Source organism: Macrobrachium nipponense, chromosome 7 (assembly GCF_015104395.2).
Source record: "Macrobrachium nipponense isolate FS-2020 chromosome 7, ASM1510439v2, whole genome shotgun sequence".
Taxonomy (NCBI): Eukaryota; Metazoa; Arthropoda; class Malacostraca; order Decapoda; family Palaemonidae; genus Macrobrachium; species Macrobrachium nipponense.
In genome coordinates this window covers 91,684,177-91,705,326 of record NC_061109.1, presented here as the reverse complement: position 1 = coordinate 91,705,326, position 21,150 = coordinate 91,684,177, and the positions used below count along the sequence as shown (strand labels likewise).

General features: G+C 37.0%; 1 protein-coding gene across 1 annotated transcript in view; it reads left to right on the top strand.

Moving 5' to 3' along the window:
* Positions 1 to 19,647: 19,647 nt before the first annotated feature.
* LOC135217441 (trypsin-1-like) overlaps positions 19,648 to 21,150 on the top strand; it is a 37,623-nt gene continuing 36,120 nt past the window's right edge. Inside the window, exon 1 of the mRNA XM_064253311.1 lies at positions 19,648 to 19,838. Coding sequence (XP_064109381.1) covers positions 19,799 to 19,838 — 40 coding nt within the window. The 5' untranslated portion in view covers positions 19,648 to 19,798. The remainder of the gene's footprint in view (positions 19,839 to 21,150) is intronic.

The window sequence follows — 21,150 nt, the reverse complement described above, 5'->3', positions numbered from 1 at the left end:
GAGAGAATAGGATCTTTTAGTGCGTAACACTAATATTTTTGTATAAGTACTTTACTTTTTTTACAGTTTGTCATTCACAGTGACGTAAACTGACGGTAAACACGAAGAACAAAATTATCCATGAACCAAGCTAAACACTTTTTTTTTAGCAATAACCCTTTAAGATATGTTTGTTTACTCTTTAACCAGTCTAAAACAATGTACAAATCACTTGTAGCCTACATATTCAGAATTGGGTAGTAAGTAATCATGCACATTTTTTTTTACAATTGCTGTTCACAGTGCCATACAAGCGATGAATGAAATTGTCCACGAAACCATCTAGGATTAATTTCTAAATAATGCTTCAAAATATGTTCATTTACACACACACACACACACACACAAAACGTCCAACACAGTAACCAATCTAAAAAAAAAAACTAAATTGTACGTAAAACAGTTGCATACTGTTACTAACTAAAATTCGATAATTCCTAGAAATTCGCATGCCGAGATATCCAGATAAAAATTGATGTTGCCTCTTCAGTTTAGAACCTTGATGCATACTTCCAGTATTTGATCCAGAATACTAAATCTAGTTTTAATGTGTGTTTTTTTTTTTTTTTTTTCATGGGAGCGTCCAAGGATAATTACAATTCTCTGACAATACTTGGTAGTTAAGTAGCTACCTAATAGGCTAGTATATAATTATTTATGCAAGATATGTTTAATTTAGACCTACTTCTAAGGTCAGAGTTCAGTTTAAAGGTCAAAACTTAAACACTTTTGTCTGTGTATCATTCTTTTTGTCATTATTTAAATCTTGAGCTGAAATCCCTTATGGACAGTCAGTAAACCATAAACCCAAGAGGACTCCATACGAAAATCATCCCGCAGAAGCGGACAACTTAAAGAAAGAGACGATAAATGATTATATATGAGGGAATAGAAAGTAAAACCGATACACCTAAAATCAGGAAACGTCACAAGAGGCCTGGAAGACTACACAATTGCACTAAAAAAAAAGATCCACATTTTAGCCTAAGCCGAAGTTAAAATCTTAGCAAACTGATCAGTATTATACTAGAAAATAACCCACTGTTAACGGCAGCAGCCTGCCTAGTCTTCCGAGTTAAAACAGCTAGGTTGTGTGAAGAAGAGTACAATGTTTGTTTGTTGTTGTAGTACATTTTGTGCAACACGCTTCATGAACTCCTTTTATAACTATGCCTATGGGACAAATAAACTCGGTTAACGATATAACTCCATCCAAGAGCTTGAGATGAAATTCAGCATTCAAAGACCAAATTGAAGAACAGTATTCCAAAAGGGTTAAAAAACTCAAATACAAAAGTTCATACGAATCATTAAAAAAAATCCACAAGATAACATTTTTGAGAAAAAGAGAAAGCAATTTTATGTGTATGCTTCACAAAAGTCAATTTCTTATCCTCGAAGAGTTACTAACATTTAAAACATATTGTTTCTATGTAAATCAGGACGCAAAGGTCTAAATTAAACATATTTTGCATAAATAATTATATACTAGCCTATTAGGTAGCTACTTAACTACCAAGTTTTGAATCAGCTATAGTACTTTTAGTTTTAGAGGGGCTAAGCTTTATGCCCAAAAACTTACTTCTCTCACAAGTACCTGCCGGAGCTCCATTCAAAGATTCTAAAAAAAAAAAAAAAAAAAAAAAACAGATCTAAGATGCAGAGAAGGGACAACAACTAGATGTCCAGCATCAATGTTCTATGCAATCAGTTTGTTCTCCTGATCATGCCAACGCTGTAGTAAAAAATAAATAGCAAAGGCCAAGTACACTGTCTTGAGGAACACCTGCAATGACAGTACTAGGACTAGCCATCAACACCGAACTTTTTAGTTCTTCCACTTGAAAAAAAATAGTTTAAAATGTTAATAAAAGACACACTTACTCCTACTAATCTTAGCGTGTAGATAAGGTTTTATGATTCGCTCGGGCAAAGGCTGCACCAAAATCTAAACTGATCCCTGCACCCTCATATGGAGCACTTTGCACGATGATACATATCAACCAGAGTGCACCACAAGTACTGAAGCCTTTATAGAACCTAAACTGCAATGCTGGTAGCAGGTTATTATCTTCAATATCCTACAAAGACTCGTAGAGAACAGCTTCTCAAAATCCTTAGATGGAATTTGTCCCTAAGGTAATGCCCAGCTAACTTTTGGAAAACAGTAATACTCTTAGGAGTAATGATATCAGCAGTCTTTTAACAAAAAGTTGAGTAATATCTCAGTATGGTCTATGCCACTATTACTGCCAAGCCCTATAAACAAAGTTTTGACGTCTCAAGATCTGGAAGCCATTAAGGACAACTTAGGCTCTGGAAAGCATGATTGAAGCAACACCAAAGATTGTCACACTATATATTTGCTCACAAAGGCTTGAGCCAAAAGTTCAGCCTTCTGTTTAAGGTAATATACAGCTGTTAGAGTAGCTCCCATAAGGGAAGGCATACTAGAATCAGCTCCAGAGAGTGATGACTTAAGGATAGACCACCATTTTTGGTTGCCACCACAGGAGAGCAAAATCTCCCTCCTCATTATAAGCTGTTTCACCTCTTTCATAGACCACTGAGCTTGACTACTGAGGTCAGTCAAATTACGCCACAAAGTGTCCAATCAATTGTTCCTCCATAAATGACAAGCTTCTTGTTTTCCATGGTTGGCAAACTTACACGCAGCTTATCTTTAAGGCAAAATTTGAGGATTTTAGAAATAATTCTCCTGTCAATAATAGTCCTAAGATGATCTTTTAAACACTCGGTAATATCCAGTTCTATAAATATTGTTCGAACTGAGCTCCACATAATTATGCTGACTACCATTCCAAATAGTAGTTGATTTCAAGTATAGAAACCTGGAAAAACTAACATTGGTAATGACCTGATCAATCTCCACATTATCCTTAATCAGAATATGATCAGATGAGCACACCAGCAAACCTACTCCATACGATAGAATCGTCTAACATCTGTGAATACAAGGCCGAGACTTGCCAGATTGTTGCGTGGGTTCATAAATTGCATACAACCAGAAATAGTGGAAAAATCTGAAGCAGCAACACCATGATTATCTGTGTCAGTAACTGAGCACAGCCATTCAGTGTGATGAGCGTTGTAATCACCTACGAAAATGAAAACAAGCCTTGGAATCAGCTTTCTGATACTGCCATTTTGGTAAGCAAGCAGGCAAGAATAAACTCGTCCAAATCTGGATTCTAAAGCTAGGGAAAATTATATATTTTTGACGAAGCAGTTTCCTTCTCTGCTTTCTTGCTTTTTCCATCGTAGATCGACCCACAACAGTTACCTGTGAACCAGGTACACATTTCACCACTTAGGTCAATTTGTGTGTTAGAATTTAGGGGTTGCTACCTCCTCGTACATTTTGAGATTAGAATAAGAGGCGTCCAGTTGAGAATTAGACTTGCTACCATCACGCTGCGTATTAGTGTGAAGCAATATACTCGCTAAGATCAAGAAATTGTGGGCTCGTAAGTATTTCCTCTTGACACTTCTAGAACCGGGGAGAATTGCATCATGCACTGTAATAAAACGGAGCATGTTAGATTAAATTATCAGCTGACGAATCAAGGAAATGATTTAATCGATACGTGCAGACATTCATGACGTAAGCACTTAAATTTCATCATAAAAGGAAAACAAAATAAACAAATTACTCAGTACACGCACATACACACATACCATATGTGTTGTGCGCGTGGATGGTTATATATATATATATATATATATATATATATATATATATATATATAATATATATATATATATATATATATATATATATATATATATACTATATATACAGTATATATATGTATATGGAATTGAACACATGGGAACGTGCTTCACAGGAATAATACATTTCTGACTCACCAAGGGACTGAACCACCCCGGCCTTTCGAGTGAGAGTCATGGGGTTTGTGTGTGTCTATTAAATCTGGTGTCACAACATCTGGGTAATTGACACCGAGAGAGTCGAGGGCATTAGCAATTCCGGCACAAAGGTCATAAAAGAAGTTGGACCTGAGTTGGGTAAAATTCGCTGGGATGTTAGCCTTAGTTGCCTGCCCGGGAAAACCCTAGGTTTCAATTCCTTTTACGGTGTGCCCGAATCACCATAGCCCTGGACTCTCACTCGTAAGACCGGCTTCGGTCCCGTAGTGAGTCAGAAATATATATATATATATATATATATAGATATATATATATATATATATATATATATTATATATATATATATAATCTATATATAATTATTCTTCTTGAGGTGTCCTGCTGTTACCTTCTCTTCATTCACCGTCAATATAAATGTGGAACAGTTTTTCTGACAAGTGTTATTGATACGATGCTGTTCCCCTTGTTCTTCGCGCTGTGATACGTCTTCAGTGCACCATGTCTTTGGCATAACTGTCATGGCTAATATCTCAATTACTGTGTTTCCATGCAAAAATATCTAGTTTTTTGTCTTTTGTTTTCTATAGCTATTCAAACATTTAATTTTATCATTCTTTCTTTATATTTGACTCCCGCCTGGCTCCATTTCACTTAAAAAAAAATAGTAATGATAATAATATTTCTTTCGATCTTAATGTTGGCTTTTATCTTGTCTATGAGTACTGAGTTTACATTATCTTGTAACATGGTGACCACCTCTCACTTTTATCTTGCAAAGATCAGGACTCCTCTAAGTGTTCGGTTTGGTTAGCGTTTTTTCCCTCTACCACCAGGCTTGTGAAATCTTTCTGTTTCCATTTTCATTGATTCCAAAACTTTGCTTGTTTCACGTGCGTGTCGACTGTCTTAAACATCCGTTATTTCGGCCCAAGATTTCGACAGAAAGTATTTCCGGCCCCACAGTAACAAACCTAACTTACCCTAGCCTAAGTATTTCAGCTTAATCTAATTAACTGCCTCTAACCTGTTCATCTGTACCCACTTCCATGCTAAAGCATGAAAGTAAGTACAAACAAATTATTTATTCCTGATCCCATTTGTTTCAGTATCACCGACAAAAAAACATCTACAAGAGCAACAGATACTGTACTTACAACTCATTTAAGATTTTTTGCCATAATTGTTTCAAGAATTTTATGATTGCAATAAGAACATTTAAGAAATTTACAATCTGCTTCAAGTATTTACTTACGCACACACACATACATACATACAAACATACATAACATACATACATACATATATAATATATATATATATATATATATATATATATATATATATATATATTTGTAAATTTGTATATGTTTTTGTAAACATCATGTGAAGGTGATTTCGCGTCATGTCAGACAGAACGTTCCTTACACCAAATGTGACCAACGTAACTAATGTTCGCTTCATCAGTTTTTTTAAATCCACACACACATGTTATCTAATTACGAAAATTAAAGAAATACATTTTTCATGGTGCTGATTTACCTATGGCAACATCAACACTTCACGGACAAGAAAACCAGAACCTGCCGCCGCCATTCAACGGAAGGCAAGAAGTACGAGTTTGGAATACGCACAAATGAACAGCGTCATTTCCTCTCCCGTCTTATTACCCAAAACAACATCAGGGCCAACAGGACGGCCAGAGTTCTCCTTGTGAAATATGGTAAACAGGAAGGGACCAGAATCTTGGGCAATGAGATACCGCTCCAAGTTTCCTTTATTCGTCGGGCAACATTCCACTAACGTAATACTGCTAAAAAAAAAAAAAAAAAATGCTATCCGAATGTTTGATCACAGGTCAACGCTTACAGTAAATAAAACAATGGAGGGTTAGATTCCGACAGCTGCGAATGCACAGTTAAGCATTCTGTGAAACATACGAAATGGAGTTGTTAAGGACTGTCTTTTTACACTAACACATAACTATTCTAGAAATAGAAAGGTCTTATATTAGTTAATAACAACAATGAACAGTCACAGTTTAATTCTTTAATTAAGTCACAACACGATCATCATAATCTCAAGTAGTACTCGTATTATCCTAATCAGCTACAATAACTTTGATTTCATCCATCGTTAACAGCTAAAACTTTCGTTTTACGGATCAGCGGTGTTCATTAAGCAAGTCTACGCTTGGTCAGTGCGTGAATGTTTGACCGTCAAATAGTGCCAGGTTCAGGTCAACAAATAAACCTTGGTGGTTTTTTGGTGCAGGTCATAAGATTTGCCACCTCTTCCCAAAATCTTAGTTACGAAAAGGAAGGGCACCTCCTGATCAGGAGCCCCTAACCACACAGCCCCCCCCCCCCCACCTATAACCCCTGCCACCTGTTGCCAAATACTTATCAGTGAAAAAATATAATTGAGTTATATTTTGTTCCTGTTGCGAGAGCCACAGTAAATTCACTATTTTCATCAGCTGGCAATATCGAAATATTCGTCACTCAATATAACCTTACCAGCTATTTTTGTAATCGCGGCTATAGTCTAGGAACACTATTTTATTTATCTCATTACTGAGCTCACATCTGAGAACCTGTAGTCAGCAAATCTTTTGATGAATTGTGCCTCCCCATTTAGTTATTTGATTCTTTTGATAAGTTTTCGAGAAATAATCATTGTTGGATATCTATTTACACGACATGTATTTGGGAATTAGATGTTCGCCTCTTATTGGGCTTCCATGATCATATTTTGACAATGAGATGTCTTAAAAATATGCGCGTATCTAATTAGAAATTCACATTAAGTTTCCCTTCATCTTTATGGGGTCATTTGTGAATTCAAAAATGGCTAATTATGTTTTCCTTCTTACTTCTGTGGTTGTTTATTTGATTTTATATAGCTGATGGGGGAAACTCGTAAAGCAGGCTTCCTAAAAATCTGTACTCATGAACTCCAAAGGAAGAGGAGCTGGTCGCAAATTCATGAGATGTATGCTATTATTGCACCAACCCCGGTTTTTTTGCCATGCATCGAAGTTTAATCATGTCAATACCACCTCTGGTTCCACGTTGGCAGAGCAAATCGAGCTCGAGACTACCGAATCGGTAAGCGAGCACGTTACCCACACGTCCAATGAGGAGATATAGTTTAAAATGGATAGCTTGCAGCCGGGTACTTATCAAGACTAGCACCAATCTTTGTCAAAATGTGACATCCATTAGAAATTTCGTTGTCTAAGCTAAAAAAGAATGTAAAATCCGACCTGACATCTGGCGTTTTTGAGACGTCTTAATTCGAAATAAACTAGAGATAGGATCATAGTAAGTACAAAGTGGTTTCTTCAGGCCTGTCCACACTAGGAAACACTGTTTGCAAATTGCTTGCCAACAAAGTTTGAAACCGTTTGTGAACAATGTTACCTAGAATGGAAAGGCCTTAAGGATCAAACAAAATTCTACAACTGCATACTAGGCATATCTTTCCTAAATTCCTTCCTCTTGTATATGATAAATCGATCAACTGAGTAACATGTCTTATCTCTCTTTCAAGAACTCGCACAAAATGCCTCATTATTTGTCCTACATGACTAAAGGAATTTCATATATAATGCATATCTGTCTGTACCTCAGACGCTTCAACATGCAACACTCAAAGATATAAGAAGACTTGTTTTCAAACCGAATTCCAAGCGTAGACCTAATCGGGAGAATTGTTCCAAACTTACTCTCCACCGCAAATCTTGGAGACAGGTCCTTACTTCTGAACTCCCATGACATCTAAACAGTCACTAAGCGAGACTGGCTTTCAGCAAGGATTGTATTCAACCATCAAAGTTGTTAGTTGATTTATATAAGCCGGCTTTGCGCCAAGAAGGGGCCTTGTCCCAAGGCGGTGGAGGAGGGGCGGGCGGGAGGAGCAAGGTATACCCTGGTAGGAGGATGGGAGTAAGGTGTTGAAGGAGAAAAGACGACAGAGATAATTACTCCAATAAGAGGTTAACCTGATGTTTGAAGTATCCTTAACTCCTGTAGCTTGGGAAAATAAAAAGTTATTCTTGCTACTCATTTTGAAAACATTCTTCCGATAATATTGTTTAGAAACGATTATGATAAAAGATGTTTCGAATATATAAGGAAACAGCAAAAAAAAAGAAAAAAAAAAGTCATAGCGGATCCAAAGAGAAAATGAGTTCCTACCTGAAAATATTCAAGTCACTATGGCAAAAACAAGCTGTCCACATCCACTCTCTCTATCTGGACTCCAGTATTCTCGGATGATTGCTACCCATCCGTAATGACCATCTTTCCACTCCCATAAATTCCGACAGGGAAACACTTCCAGCTTAGGTCGACCACCTCTGTTGTTCAGGAATTCAGTTTTTTTACCCTTACTGAATCGTAAATCATTAAAAAGAATGTTCATTAATTTTTTATTACATAAGTTTCTTCCGTTAGCCTGAAATTACCTTTGAACAGGCCAGTTATTTAATAGCTATAGATAGTTAGCAAAATAGAGTATTACAAGACTATTCTTAAAATAACAATAAACATGAAAGTGGGACCTCTTAGCTGTAAGAATCCAGTTTTTAAGGGATAGAAAAGACAATCATACTCCTTCGAAAAAAAAAGAATCTCAATTGTTTTGAAACAACTTGTTCCCGAAATTTCCCCCCAAGAAGTTAACCAAACTGTTTACGTGAACTTACACAATTACTGTACACAATTACGCAACCCCATATAAGTACACACGCACACACCCAAATTAATTATATATATATATATATATATATATATATATATATATATATATATATATATATATATATATAATATATATAAACGGTAAGATTTCCTCAATATTGGAACGGTATTGCCAAACTCCTTAAGGAACTACAATAAATTTAGCGAAATGTTCGTATTTGTTGATGAAAGGCTGCACTGGAGGCTATTTACCTTAATATCTGTGTGAACTGAGTGGGTATCGTAATTCGTAACTGTTAAAAAGAGTTGCAGTTCGTACAGCTGCTGTCCAGTTGATTAAAAAATTATTGAGGATTGTCTTCAGGGACTTGGCCTAATACGGCGCTTTGCTTTCTTCCCGTTATTGCACTTTGTGCGAAGCTTTAGAATGAATTTAGTGATATTTAGGAGATAAATACAAGATTTCGTCGTGATTTTTTCACCTGTTTCATCAGAGGGACGCTAAAGCAAAAATATCAGGATTCAAGACATAAGTGTTCTACCATTTACCGATGCTATTCATATTTCCTAGGTGTAGCCTCTATAAACGTAAATAAACGTCCATAGTAAATACTTCATACAGTCACATTTACTTAGATTAGTATTTAATCTTATTCTATCTAACACAGAAAATGAAGACTGCATCTATATTCCCTTCAGTGATGGCAGATGCGTCCCCTGAACGAAGCACAGGATATTAAGAATGGCCAAGAGTTGAAGAAGAGGATGACAAAAACAATCAAGATTGTTGACTGAGAATTTACAGTATGTAAACTCTAATGCGTGTTCGTCTGCGTATAGCCCAGCAACAAAGAAGAGCAGCGCCATTAGCAACTAATCACTCATGAATAAAGATGTGAACCTTCAGTGAAGCCGAAAGAAGCTCAACCGACTGTGAGGAAGCTGGCAGATCCTTTCAATGGGGAGGGAATAAGCAACGGCCTCCAAAACACTACTTCGAATAAGCACATAAAATCATCGCACATATAAACAAGATATGACTGGGGCATCTAACCATTATTTTTACCAGTAATATGAGTGAGACTGAGTAAATTTCTTAATTCACATATATCATTTTAGGAGACAACAGAAGAATAAGATACAGGATGAAAATAGTCTTATAAACTCCGCTTCTTACTATTATTCACTTTTCTCTGCCGCAAACAGTACGCAAATTAGCTTTGATAGTGTTCGAAGTACTGAACTCCACAAAAGGGTTGAGAATAAAAGGAAAATTGATTTTCAGTCCGAACAGTCACCAGAATGCAACTACAAAAAGCCATTTTCTTTTTATGGCGATTTGAATACAAGATTGCATAAGAAAAGGAAAGTCTATGAGGATTCATTGATGCCAAAAGATAGAAGGAAAGTTGCTGACATTCGCTTTTTTTATCTATAATTTTGTCAGTCATTATCAAGTACTAATCTTGGTTTACATTACTTAATGGTTCCTATCCAAACCTGTGAGCATGCTTGCAGTGGATTTCCAATTAACTTTTCCTTTCAACAGTATTCAATAACTCTACAACGCTCCCCAAAAACTATTTTCAATACCTCAGTATTATCATCCAACTTGTGAACATAAAAGGTAGTTATGTGATCAATACACTGAAAAGACCTTGAATTAGTATATTATTTGACGCGCATATCCCTGCAAGCCATCCCTCCAAGAAACGAAAGCCTAGCGGAGGAATGGCATTCTTAAGAAATTTGATTTTGAGTTGTCTTGCAAAGTGATATCTGCATGCATGCAGGTCGTCAATGCTAGGCACTAATTCATCATCAATCTAGGTTTTATAAATACTGACGTCTCTTGAAAGAAGATGGCAAATGCTGATGCCTTAGTTTCTTATTTGTGATAACAGGAACAGGTACTCGACAAAAATTCATTTACGCTCAACAGACCTATCTTGCCGTCTATCCTTGACTTATTGAACACGCATATGTCTCAGTTTCACACCACTTTAAGCAAAAATGTTTATTCCTAACAATAAGAGGATCAGCTTCATCAACTGTTGGTTAACCGAAACCTCAAGAGTTTGTGGGAAAGCAAGACTGCTTGTGGACATGGGAGAGAGGAAGTACCATGGGTAGACCACCTACAATCAAGATTATCCTTTTAGGCCTTGGCTTTTAAAGTTCAAAAATAACTGTGATTATGTAGTATCTTAACGAGAGAGAGAGAGAGAGAGAGAGAGAGAGAGAGAGAGAGAGAGAGAGAGAGAGAGAGAGAGAGAGAATTTGCACTGTTAGTAACAATCGTGATGTCTGATTTTTCCTAATGCAGCCGCGGTCAAGGGGCCACTTTCCAGCCAGGAACAACCTGTTTGAGGAATTAACTCATAACAAAAACTCAAACTCTTTTTACTGAATAGAGTCCCGTATAAGGTTTTGTACCGTAAGTTGCACTTAAGGGTTCATAAGAACATTTTCAGAGGAGAGAGCTTCGCATGGTACCCACTCGATAAAAAGTGAAACTCATATTTAAAATTCTAGACAAGGCATATTAAATGGAATGGTAGAACTATCTTCAAATATTTAGCAGTAGGAATGTTATCCGATATCAACAAAGAAAAAAATAAAGCTTCTTTACATGCTACCTCAATTTTAATTCCATAGTCCTAAGAGTACAGAAGGCTCGATCCACCCAAATACAACAGAATATTTTCCATAACCATTTTTCCATAAATGCTTGATATACGGAGGTAAAACATAAAACACACATTTTCTGTTTTCTGTGTAGCATGTTTATGTGTATTCCAAGAAACGACTACTTACAACGTATTATGCTTCTCAGTATTCTACTGAAAAGAGATAACTTTGTTACATATAATTTTTAGAAAAGATCAGTCTTGACATCCGAACTTGTAAGCAGACTTTTCTTTCAGTAGATATCATGTCCTATAGTACATGGAATAGGATCTCGAGTGTATGGGGTTGTTAGTGGAGGCTTGTGGACATCATAGTGTAGGAAACCAAAGTTGCATATGATTACTGCTTCTTTATGTCCTTGTAGGTGTGTACATAAGGGCAGTCTCTTCTTCTAATGACCCAGAGAAGTCTTGAGAGCTTTGTTCAGGTTAAATTTGATCTTTGTGGAAGGGCAGGGGAAGACTTGCCTGGAACAGTGTTTTACTGGATGCTATCTCGGCACGAGAACCACACATTCCTTCCTCCAGAGCCGTGAGAAGGCCAAGGAGGACCCAGGACAGTTGTGACTTCCAGTCTAGGCTGCTGTATCTGGTAATAAGGACAGCCTTGGGGAGTTGGTGAGTTCTTTTGGCCATGTCATTGGCAACATCCTTAACTCCATCAATTTGTCTACGGAGGTCTACATCTCAGAAATGAAGGTTGTTCCTTGACCGGAGAGTATATTGTCAAATATGCCAATGAAGGTGACCAGCTGTTGAGAAAGGCCTAACTACAGGTGTGAGTTTGTTTCAGAAAATGATATTGGAATTGTTTCTGGTCCTCATGTGCAGAGTTCATTAGTTGTGAAGATGTATTTGGAGCCATCAGATACGGGCAGGAGCCCCACTATGTTGGCACGCAGGTGATTATGACTTTGGGATCGTGGAAGTTCATTGATATCAGATTCCACGTGGTTGACTGTGTTGCTTGTTTGACACTAGAGATAATGTGTGGTTCAAGTTTTTACAGCCCTTTTGGTTTTGTACTAAATTAACTTTTGTGTCACCCATTTCATTGTTGTCCTACCAGAGGGGTGGAAATGTCTGAGGATGAGGTCAGATACATTTCTCTGAAGAGCATCCAGTACAGGGGGTGAGGGCAGCCTTTGTTGGTCATGTAGAGAATGTTAAGCCGTATGTTGCCAATTTTTGATCGAGATACTCTGGTTTTGGGGCCTAAGAATTGGGCATTGCTGAGCTCATTATACTATATCCATAGCTGGACTCCACTGATTTCTTTTCTGGATAGTGCATCTCCTACTTGGTTTTCCTGCTAGGATATGTCATGTGATTCACCAAGATTCTGTGACGATCAAGAGCTGGTAGTATTGGCAGGAAGAATATGCAGATGGATTTATGATAAGAGATTTATGATTTATGGGTGGTTGGTTTTCCATGAGGATGGTAGAAAGAAATACCCTCAAATAGGTACCTGAGTGCATAGGTGTATCATGTGAAGTTCCCTGATGAAGGTGCTGTGCTGTACTTCTCTCACCTGGGTTTACTTTTCAAGTAAATAAGACAGTGACTGTTCAGTTGCAATGCCTGTGGGAACATACCGTTTTGTGTGGTTAGTATGAGTTTGGACTGAGGAATTTGGCATGCCAGAGTGGTGGTGTCAGCTAGTATGTCCTTACTGACCTTGAAGGTGTATTGTTGAGTAGTACTGCAGGTTATGATACTGGTTTTTCCTCTTAGGCTCTTAGGCAGCACATGATTTGTGTGATGTTCAGCGTGAATCAGTGGATTCCTTGAGGCCTTTAATGTGGTTGGAGTAGGGTATTTCCTGACAGTTGAAAAATTGGAGGGCAGGAGTGAACACTGCCTGCTGAGGCTTGCTGACCCAGGAATTTGACATGGTACCCTGATAGCACATGTGTCAGAACGTGCTACCATCATAGCAGAGTAGAGAAGCTGAAAATTTCGACGACATAGCAGATGCAGAAGGGGAAGTCACCGAGACTGTCATCCACCAGCCTTTAGAGTGTAGCTCCTGAGTTACAGAGGCTCAAGGTAGATAAGTTGGAACCATCCCTTTATCAAGTCGAACTTGGAAAAGATTCTTGTCATGTGGAGATGGTAGGTAATGTCTGCTATGTTGGGGAGTGGATACTGGTCAGACTGCATTTGTCGTATCCATTTGACTTTATCACCATATGGAATTTAAGACCCAATGGCTGGAGGCTTTCTGGCAAATGCTCATTTCTTTGAAGGACGAGGAAAGATTTTCGAAAGACCAGAATCTTCGAACATGTTTCGGAGTACTTCAGCCAGAAAGGAGTTCAGGAACGGTCATGAAGATGTTATCAGGAACTACTGACCTATTCGTTATTTACTAGAAAGGGGGAAGGGTGAGCAGATCAAAAAAGTTATATTGGAAAGATACACAATATTAATGCAGAACAAATTGCAGGTAAGGTGACAAATCTTACTTATAAATGCATATAGAACTGAATTTATTTTTACGAAGGAAAAATATGGACAAGACTAATAAAAGGTTGAAACATAACACCAACCAGCTGATGAGGTCATCCCCCCGTTAAGAACTACTTTTCCTATATCTGCAGGTGGGTCATATTTAAGGAGTTTCAATTAATTCTTTTTCCAGTTTTAAAGAAATTCCTGTTGGCATCAACCGTTTGGTTACATAATGCAACACAGGATAAAACAGTTTAAACAACTAGCGGTGATCTACTTTCATCATGCTGTGGAATTTTTTTATAGTAAAACTTCGAGTACTAGAAGGTCATTTAAATAAAACTGTGGCTGTTATTGTACAACGAGGATTTATATAAGCGCCAGGTCTGTATAAACCTTTATTGTCCAGGTGATGGTACTGATTGAAATATGATCTGAACTATCAGTCTCGAATATCTTAGATGATGATTGGCAATACACTGGCTATAACTGCACCAACGAACTAGATCCATCCATCACCAGTTTTCATGTTAACAGCAATCGCTATAGGAGATTTGCCCATCTGTAGGAAGTGTGATTTTAAAGTTTTTCTAAGAATTCTCAATTTCAGAGAGCCATGACACATGACGAAAATATAAAACAACTCTCTCTCTCTCTCTCTCTCTCTCTCTCTCTCTCTCTCTCTCTCTCTCTCTCTCTCTCTCTCTCTCTGTGTGTGTGAGTAACGAACAAGCAAGCACTGCGTCCCAGCAGTAAATATATGCAACTGGGATCCTGGGTTATGTCCATCTAAGGTCACGAGAGACAACGAACACTCGTTTCCCATTAAGCTCGCTGGAGTACGCAAAATAACTGCTCGTTACCTGTCTCACGAGATAGTCCCTTAGCCATCCCTAAATTCCTTTCTTTATTCAAGACTTTCCCAGGCCTTGTTAGGTGGGAGGCACCATTTGCTTTTGGAAATAATAATTAGCAACATCATCATCATCATCATCATCATAATCATAAAGACAAAATTCGAAGAGAATAGAGCAATGCTCTCAGTCACTAGGAATCTTTTTTTCTTTTTTTTTCTTAGAAAATATTGTCATTAAACAAAAGTTCCTTCAGAAATACAAATATAGTTTCACGCCCACCCACTGTGTATGAGAGAGAGAGAGAGAGAGAGAGAGAGAAACTAACAGACAGACAGAAATTAACATGTAATAAGGTATAGATATATTTATTCGCATAATTAAAAATCCTAAGAAACAACGCATTGTATGAAAATCAGATATTTTATGTATTGATACCACTGCAGTTTATCCATTTCTATTAAAGAATATTTAAATTAATGAAAGCTGAAAAAATCTGTTCATTAGCCTTCAAATTCAGTGAAATAAGAATGTAAGTTTTCAAAACAATTTGCATCGAAAATTATATCCTTATCATTTTTACATCAAGTCCACATTCGGCCGTAATTCGTAATTCCGTTCTTCCATTGTCCTTCGATCGCGTTCATTCATATCCCAGAGACGATTTTTCAGTTGGCGAGAGATAACCTATTCTCATTTTGAACCCGCCTGTGTGTGTGTGTGTGTGTGTGTGTGTGTGTGTGTGTGTGTGTGTGAGTGTGTGTTTGTGTCAAATGTAATTCACTTTTAGAGTTATCCCTTCTATTCAGCTCTTTAAATTAGATTCCTCCCCATTTCACCGCGGACTTTTCCCGCGAATTCTTTTCCTCCTCCCAGTCAGGCAGTTCAGCTGGACCTTCCTCACCAGGCATTCTAAACACTGCTCCCATCGCCACACCCATCGTACTCAGCCATAAACAAGCTCCGAGGAAATGAGTAACAATTTTATGCATTCTCGAGATCCTCATCTGAGCAGGATTTCTCTTCCATAAATCGAGGCTCGGCCTAGGATCTTCCTGAGGGAGGGAGAGATGAAGAGAAGAAGAAGACTGAATGAAGGCCGTAGCCCGCTATTCATTCGGGAAGAAAATACGATAAAGATTTTCTTCCCATTTTTCTTTGTCAGTACGCTAGAGATTATATATATTTATATATATATATTTATATATATATATATATATATATATATATATATATATATATATATATATATATATATATATATATATATATATATATATATATATATATATATATATATATATATATATATATATATATATATTACTGGCTTTATAGTTCTGCTATATTTATTGAAGTCTGACAGCCCAACTCTCTCCCATTTGCATATTTACCAACAAGCTGGTTGTTGGTCTAAATTACTGGTAACACAAAAACAAGCATTTGGATTCTAATAGTTTTTGTAAGTAATAATGTGAATAAATTCAGTGGAAATCGGTTTTAAGGCATAAGATAACGTCTGTATATAAATTGCTGGGTTGTTTATTTTCTTTGCTCTTAAGTGAACAAGTAAGAATTGAGATAAAGAGACAAAAAAAGATTGGGAGAGAACTATTTCAATATTCATGAAAAAAAAAAAAAAAAAAAAGAGAGATTTCTAACGTACTGTATTGCCCAACATTAAAATCGATTTGCTATTCGAATATTTTATTACAGAAAGCTGAAAAACAGGTATTCGGGTAGAACAGAAGAATGCTATATTTCGCGAAGTATTTTTAACCCTTCTACAAACACTAATGTGACTGTTGTACAAGGAAGCAATATTTACTTCAGAAGGAATTCCTAAATGACAGGGAATTCGAATGTGAAGTTCAAAATGTTCCGGGTAAGCACCGAGGTTGAGGTGTGTTTATCCTTAAAGTAGGATCCAGGAAAGTGTAATTGATCTCATTTGGATTCCATAACTCTTGAAATCGATTCATGTTATTAGACTTCTTAGAGAGCGCTTTGCGCCTCCATAAATTATTTTTGTATCATTGGATGTTTTTTCTTCGCTAACGTGAGTGATTGCGACCCGGATGTATGTGGGTAGGAAACTGATAGTCTCCTTCTAAAGTATTTTATCTAAGTACGGATTCTTTATCATATTGCTCCATCTTCTTGATTTCCAGTGATTCCACTTTTTATTGTTTAACCGTGCGCTTATCATTTAAGACTCTAAAGTCACTTTCATGTAGACTGTCTTTTCAATTATTTCTGGTGATGGAAATTCTTTTCTCGGTGTGGTTCGGATTCCACAATAAGCTCTCGGTCCCTTTGCTAAGTAACCAATTGGTTCTTAGCCACGAGAAAATATCTAATCCTTGGGGCCAGCCCTAGGAGAGCTGTTAATCAGCATAGTGGTCTGGTTAAACTAAGCTATATACTTAACTTGAAGGAAAAGCCTGAGAGGAGGATTAGATCATGTGAGAATATACCAAAACCTTGAGTGAGGAGCGCAGAGACTAGGTTACTTTTATACAGAATGAGAACAATTTAGAAGTCAAGTAAACTCCAACTCCGAGCGTCGCGAATTCCTCCACCAATGTCTTTTCCTGTGTTTCATCATACCACAGCACCAGTCTCATCTACGCAAGAACCGAACGCAATTTCCCTCACGGCAGGATTCCTCATTCTATGCTGCTGCCCTGACCCCTGATAGTCCTCTGAAAGCTGTATCCCTAAGTCAATCAAATCTTTTGGATTAGTTTCAATTGTCATAGTTCATGTCCGTACAACAATACATATTATATCCATTCGACCGCTATAGTTTGATTTCCTTTTTTAATATTTTACACATTCCAAGCTCAAGAGAACTTGCATTGAATATCGTTGTTCCCAAATATTTGAAAGACTCGGCCTCATTTACCTTTTCCAGGTAATGTTATCTCATCCCTGTCCCGATTCGTCTCGTGTGTCATTTCTCGTTGTAAATCTTTTGCGTTTTGCATATTACAACAGCATTATCTGCATGTTCCAAGACTGTCAAGTTTCAGTCAGTCTTGCAATCTGAACCATCTTTTCCATCTTAAGTTTTTTTCACTGTAAAGTCCATGAAAAGGTCCAAGAGCAAAGCGGGAGAAGCTATTACCACACTTTACCAACTCTAAACACAAAGCATGAGAACATGAGCCATACACTGCTCATCAAAAACTGAAATGTAATTGAATGATCAGAGGAACATTAACTCAAAAATACCATCAATAACATCATAAATAAAAGATATTGAGACCACAGTCAAAGGTTCTCGAGGATGACCATCGACTTCAGCCGTAACATCGTCCTACTCCTACTCAGGAAGGCAAACTGCAACATCTGCAAATACTTGACGACCGGCCATCGTAGTCGATGCGACAACTGCATAGTTGCTACAGAAAAATGTCTCCTCTGTAATGTTTGATCTCTGTTAAACCACCAACACATTCTCAGGGATTTGACGGACGTAATCCTCCACAAGTACGGCTGTCAATATTTAACCATAACCTGCTGTACTCGACATTTCTCCCTGCTGAAGAAGGCATCCCCTCCGTCTTCAGTCACTGACAAGCAACCAACACCTGACGCTAATGTTATGTTGCTCCGTTGCTGGGCTAACCTTAACTGCTACTGAAAAACAGCAAGTGTCAGACATCACCACTGACCAACAAAACAAAACTGGAGGGCAGGTAAAATACACAAACAAGCCACACAAGGCTGTTATAAACTCTTAACAACGAAAATACCATAAAACCTCACTATATATATATATATATATATAATATATATATATATATATCTATATATATATAGATTATTATATTATATATATATACATATGCTCGTGTATCATTTTGTATACATTATAAATATTTGGAAAGTACTAATAATTGTGTTACACACATGTATGCGTTTGTTTATGTATGATGACGATTGGAATTTTAATGTTATCCTGTGCTGCAGTATGTATCAATAAATTCGTAGTAAATTTTTTCACAGTTCAAATATATATATATATATATATATATATATATATATATATATATATATATATATATATATGTATGATTCTGTTTGCGCATATGCGTGTGCGCGTCCTCGCTTTTGCGCATTTCCACATACGCATGTATATATACTCATAATTTTCTTGTCTTTTTATTTTACTGAAAACGTTACCCATCTTCGATATATATATATATATATATATATATGTATATATATATATATATATATATATATTATATATATACTATATATATACATATATATATATAAATATATAAATATATATGATGTGTGTGTGTGTGCAATATCCAGGCACTATTGAAATCCTCCGTGGTGTGTGTCACCCGTTGTTCAGTATCAATTAATTAATAATTGAAAATCTTGGTCTACAATTCATACTTATATACATATATACATACATAATACATACATACATACATACATACAACAGCGAAACAGGTGGCGGGACAAAGAAACTTCGCATTTCCCTCCCATCGACGCCACGAATGAGGCCAGTGTCCCTTTTCCCACAGAGCACGCGACCCATCTTTTGAACAAAGTTGATGACCGCAGGGGCTGACTTTCAATTCTGTTTCGTATAAGTTGCACTGTATATCTCGAAGGAAAATTCGGATATCCGATGGTCACTTCCTTTAACGGTACTTCCTTCCCTAGATGACCCTTTTTCTGTTATTTTAGGAGTGTTTATCACACAGCGCTAAGTAACGGATTTCGTAATAATCGGGGGAAATCGACCACCGGTCTAGTTATAGAAGGAAACGGGCCAAGCACCCTCTCTTATCACTTCTTTGAAATCATCTAAAACAAGTCACCATTATTGCGAAATGGAAAAGTCCTGAGCGGCGTATAGTAAAAGTTACGGAAATGAGAGAGAAAAAAAAGAAACGTTTAAAATGACGAACCCGAAACTCGAGCGGCATTGGCGGATGGATATAAGAGAAAGTCTCTTGAGGTCCGCAGTGCCAGAAGGTGTTATCGAGTGAAAGGGAGAAGGAGATTAACGGCAGTCCTCCGACAGCAGCGTCACTGAGTCAACGAGAAGTGATCGAACCTTGTGTAACACTAACTCCAGAAAAAAAAGGAAAAAAAAACAAACGCCAATATGAGACTGGCTTTGCTGTGCGCACTTCTGCTCATTGGAGGTAAGTCAAAAAAATTATTCTTGTGGCAATGACGGGAAAACTTCTTGTTCAACACAATTTTCATTCATTTATGACTAAAAGCAGTATCAGGCATTAGCAATGAAATACAAACATAAAAATATCAATGGTACAGATCAAGCAAACCATAGCTATAAGAACCATGCGAGTCATATTTTATGCTTGAAGGTACTTCACACAAGTATGGCAAAAGGGCATATCCCGTCTTAGATTTATTAACGATTTTCACATATATTTGGCATAATATATCGATAATAATATACGAAGAGCCTAGCAAATATATCTTTATATTTACATATAAAATTGCATAGCGGACACAAATGAAACCTACTTTTTGTTAGACTTAGTTGGGGAAACATTTTAATGAATTATTTTAGAGAACAGACCCAATACCTGCGGAAACAAACACAAACACTACACGGCTACATACACATAAGTATTCTGTGTATACTAGTAAAGACAATTAGATAACGTAATGGAACTGATCGTTATTCTCTGTGCTTCTATAGCAACCCAGATGATCCATAGCATCAAAAACAAAGTGCTTTTCTTAGAGGAGTGTTCAGTAAACTGCGATTTGATGAACTCTAGTTCTCTTTAAAAAAGCATGGGTTTGACGGAAGAGAAAATGGCGTAATAAACATACGAAGACGAACATTCACATAGTCTCTTGTTCTCACACAAGGATAAAAGGAATTTTACGAATAATGAGCGCGCTAACGTCTTTCAAATTTGCTCCCATGGGTCGACAAGAGTTCAAAGGTGCACACCGGCCCTCATTTCTTTTTTAGCACCTACCGTTGTGGTAGAAGGCCTGCCTGATCTAAACTTGAAAAAAAATCTTTTCGTAATTCCTTGATATTAGGTTTCGAGAACTTTCATTTTTCTTATTTGGAGTATTTATACGTATAGTTCATGAATGCAGAAGCTCTTTAGCACAATTGCCCGGTCCCAACTCTCTGCATATTGTCTAATAGTTACACAAAAGTGTACAGCAATCATCATAATGGTACCTGCACCAATAATTAAAATGCTAATTCGATTCTAAGTCATATTCAGCTATTGAAAATTATGAATTAGTCAACAAAGTTTCGAATAGTAACTGACAAATTGACGACGATAGTAATCACGATGATGAGAATAAAAATAGATGGTAATACGGACACCTTTAGCACTGGGAATAAAAAGATGGGATACGTAAATATTTAGTTATCAGTCTAGCGAATGCCATGATAATGTTAGTAAGCAAAAAATTAACATTTAACAGGGGTGCTAGAAATGCAACCCATATTCC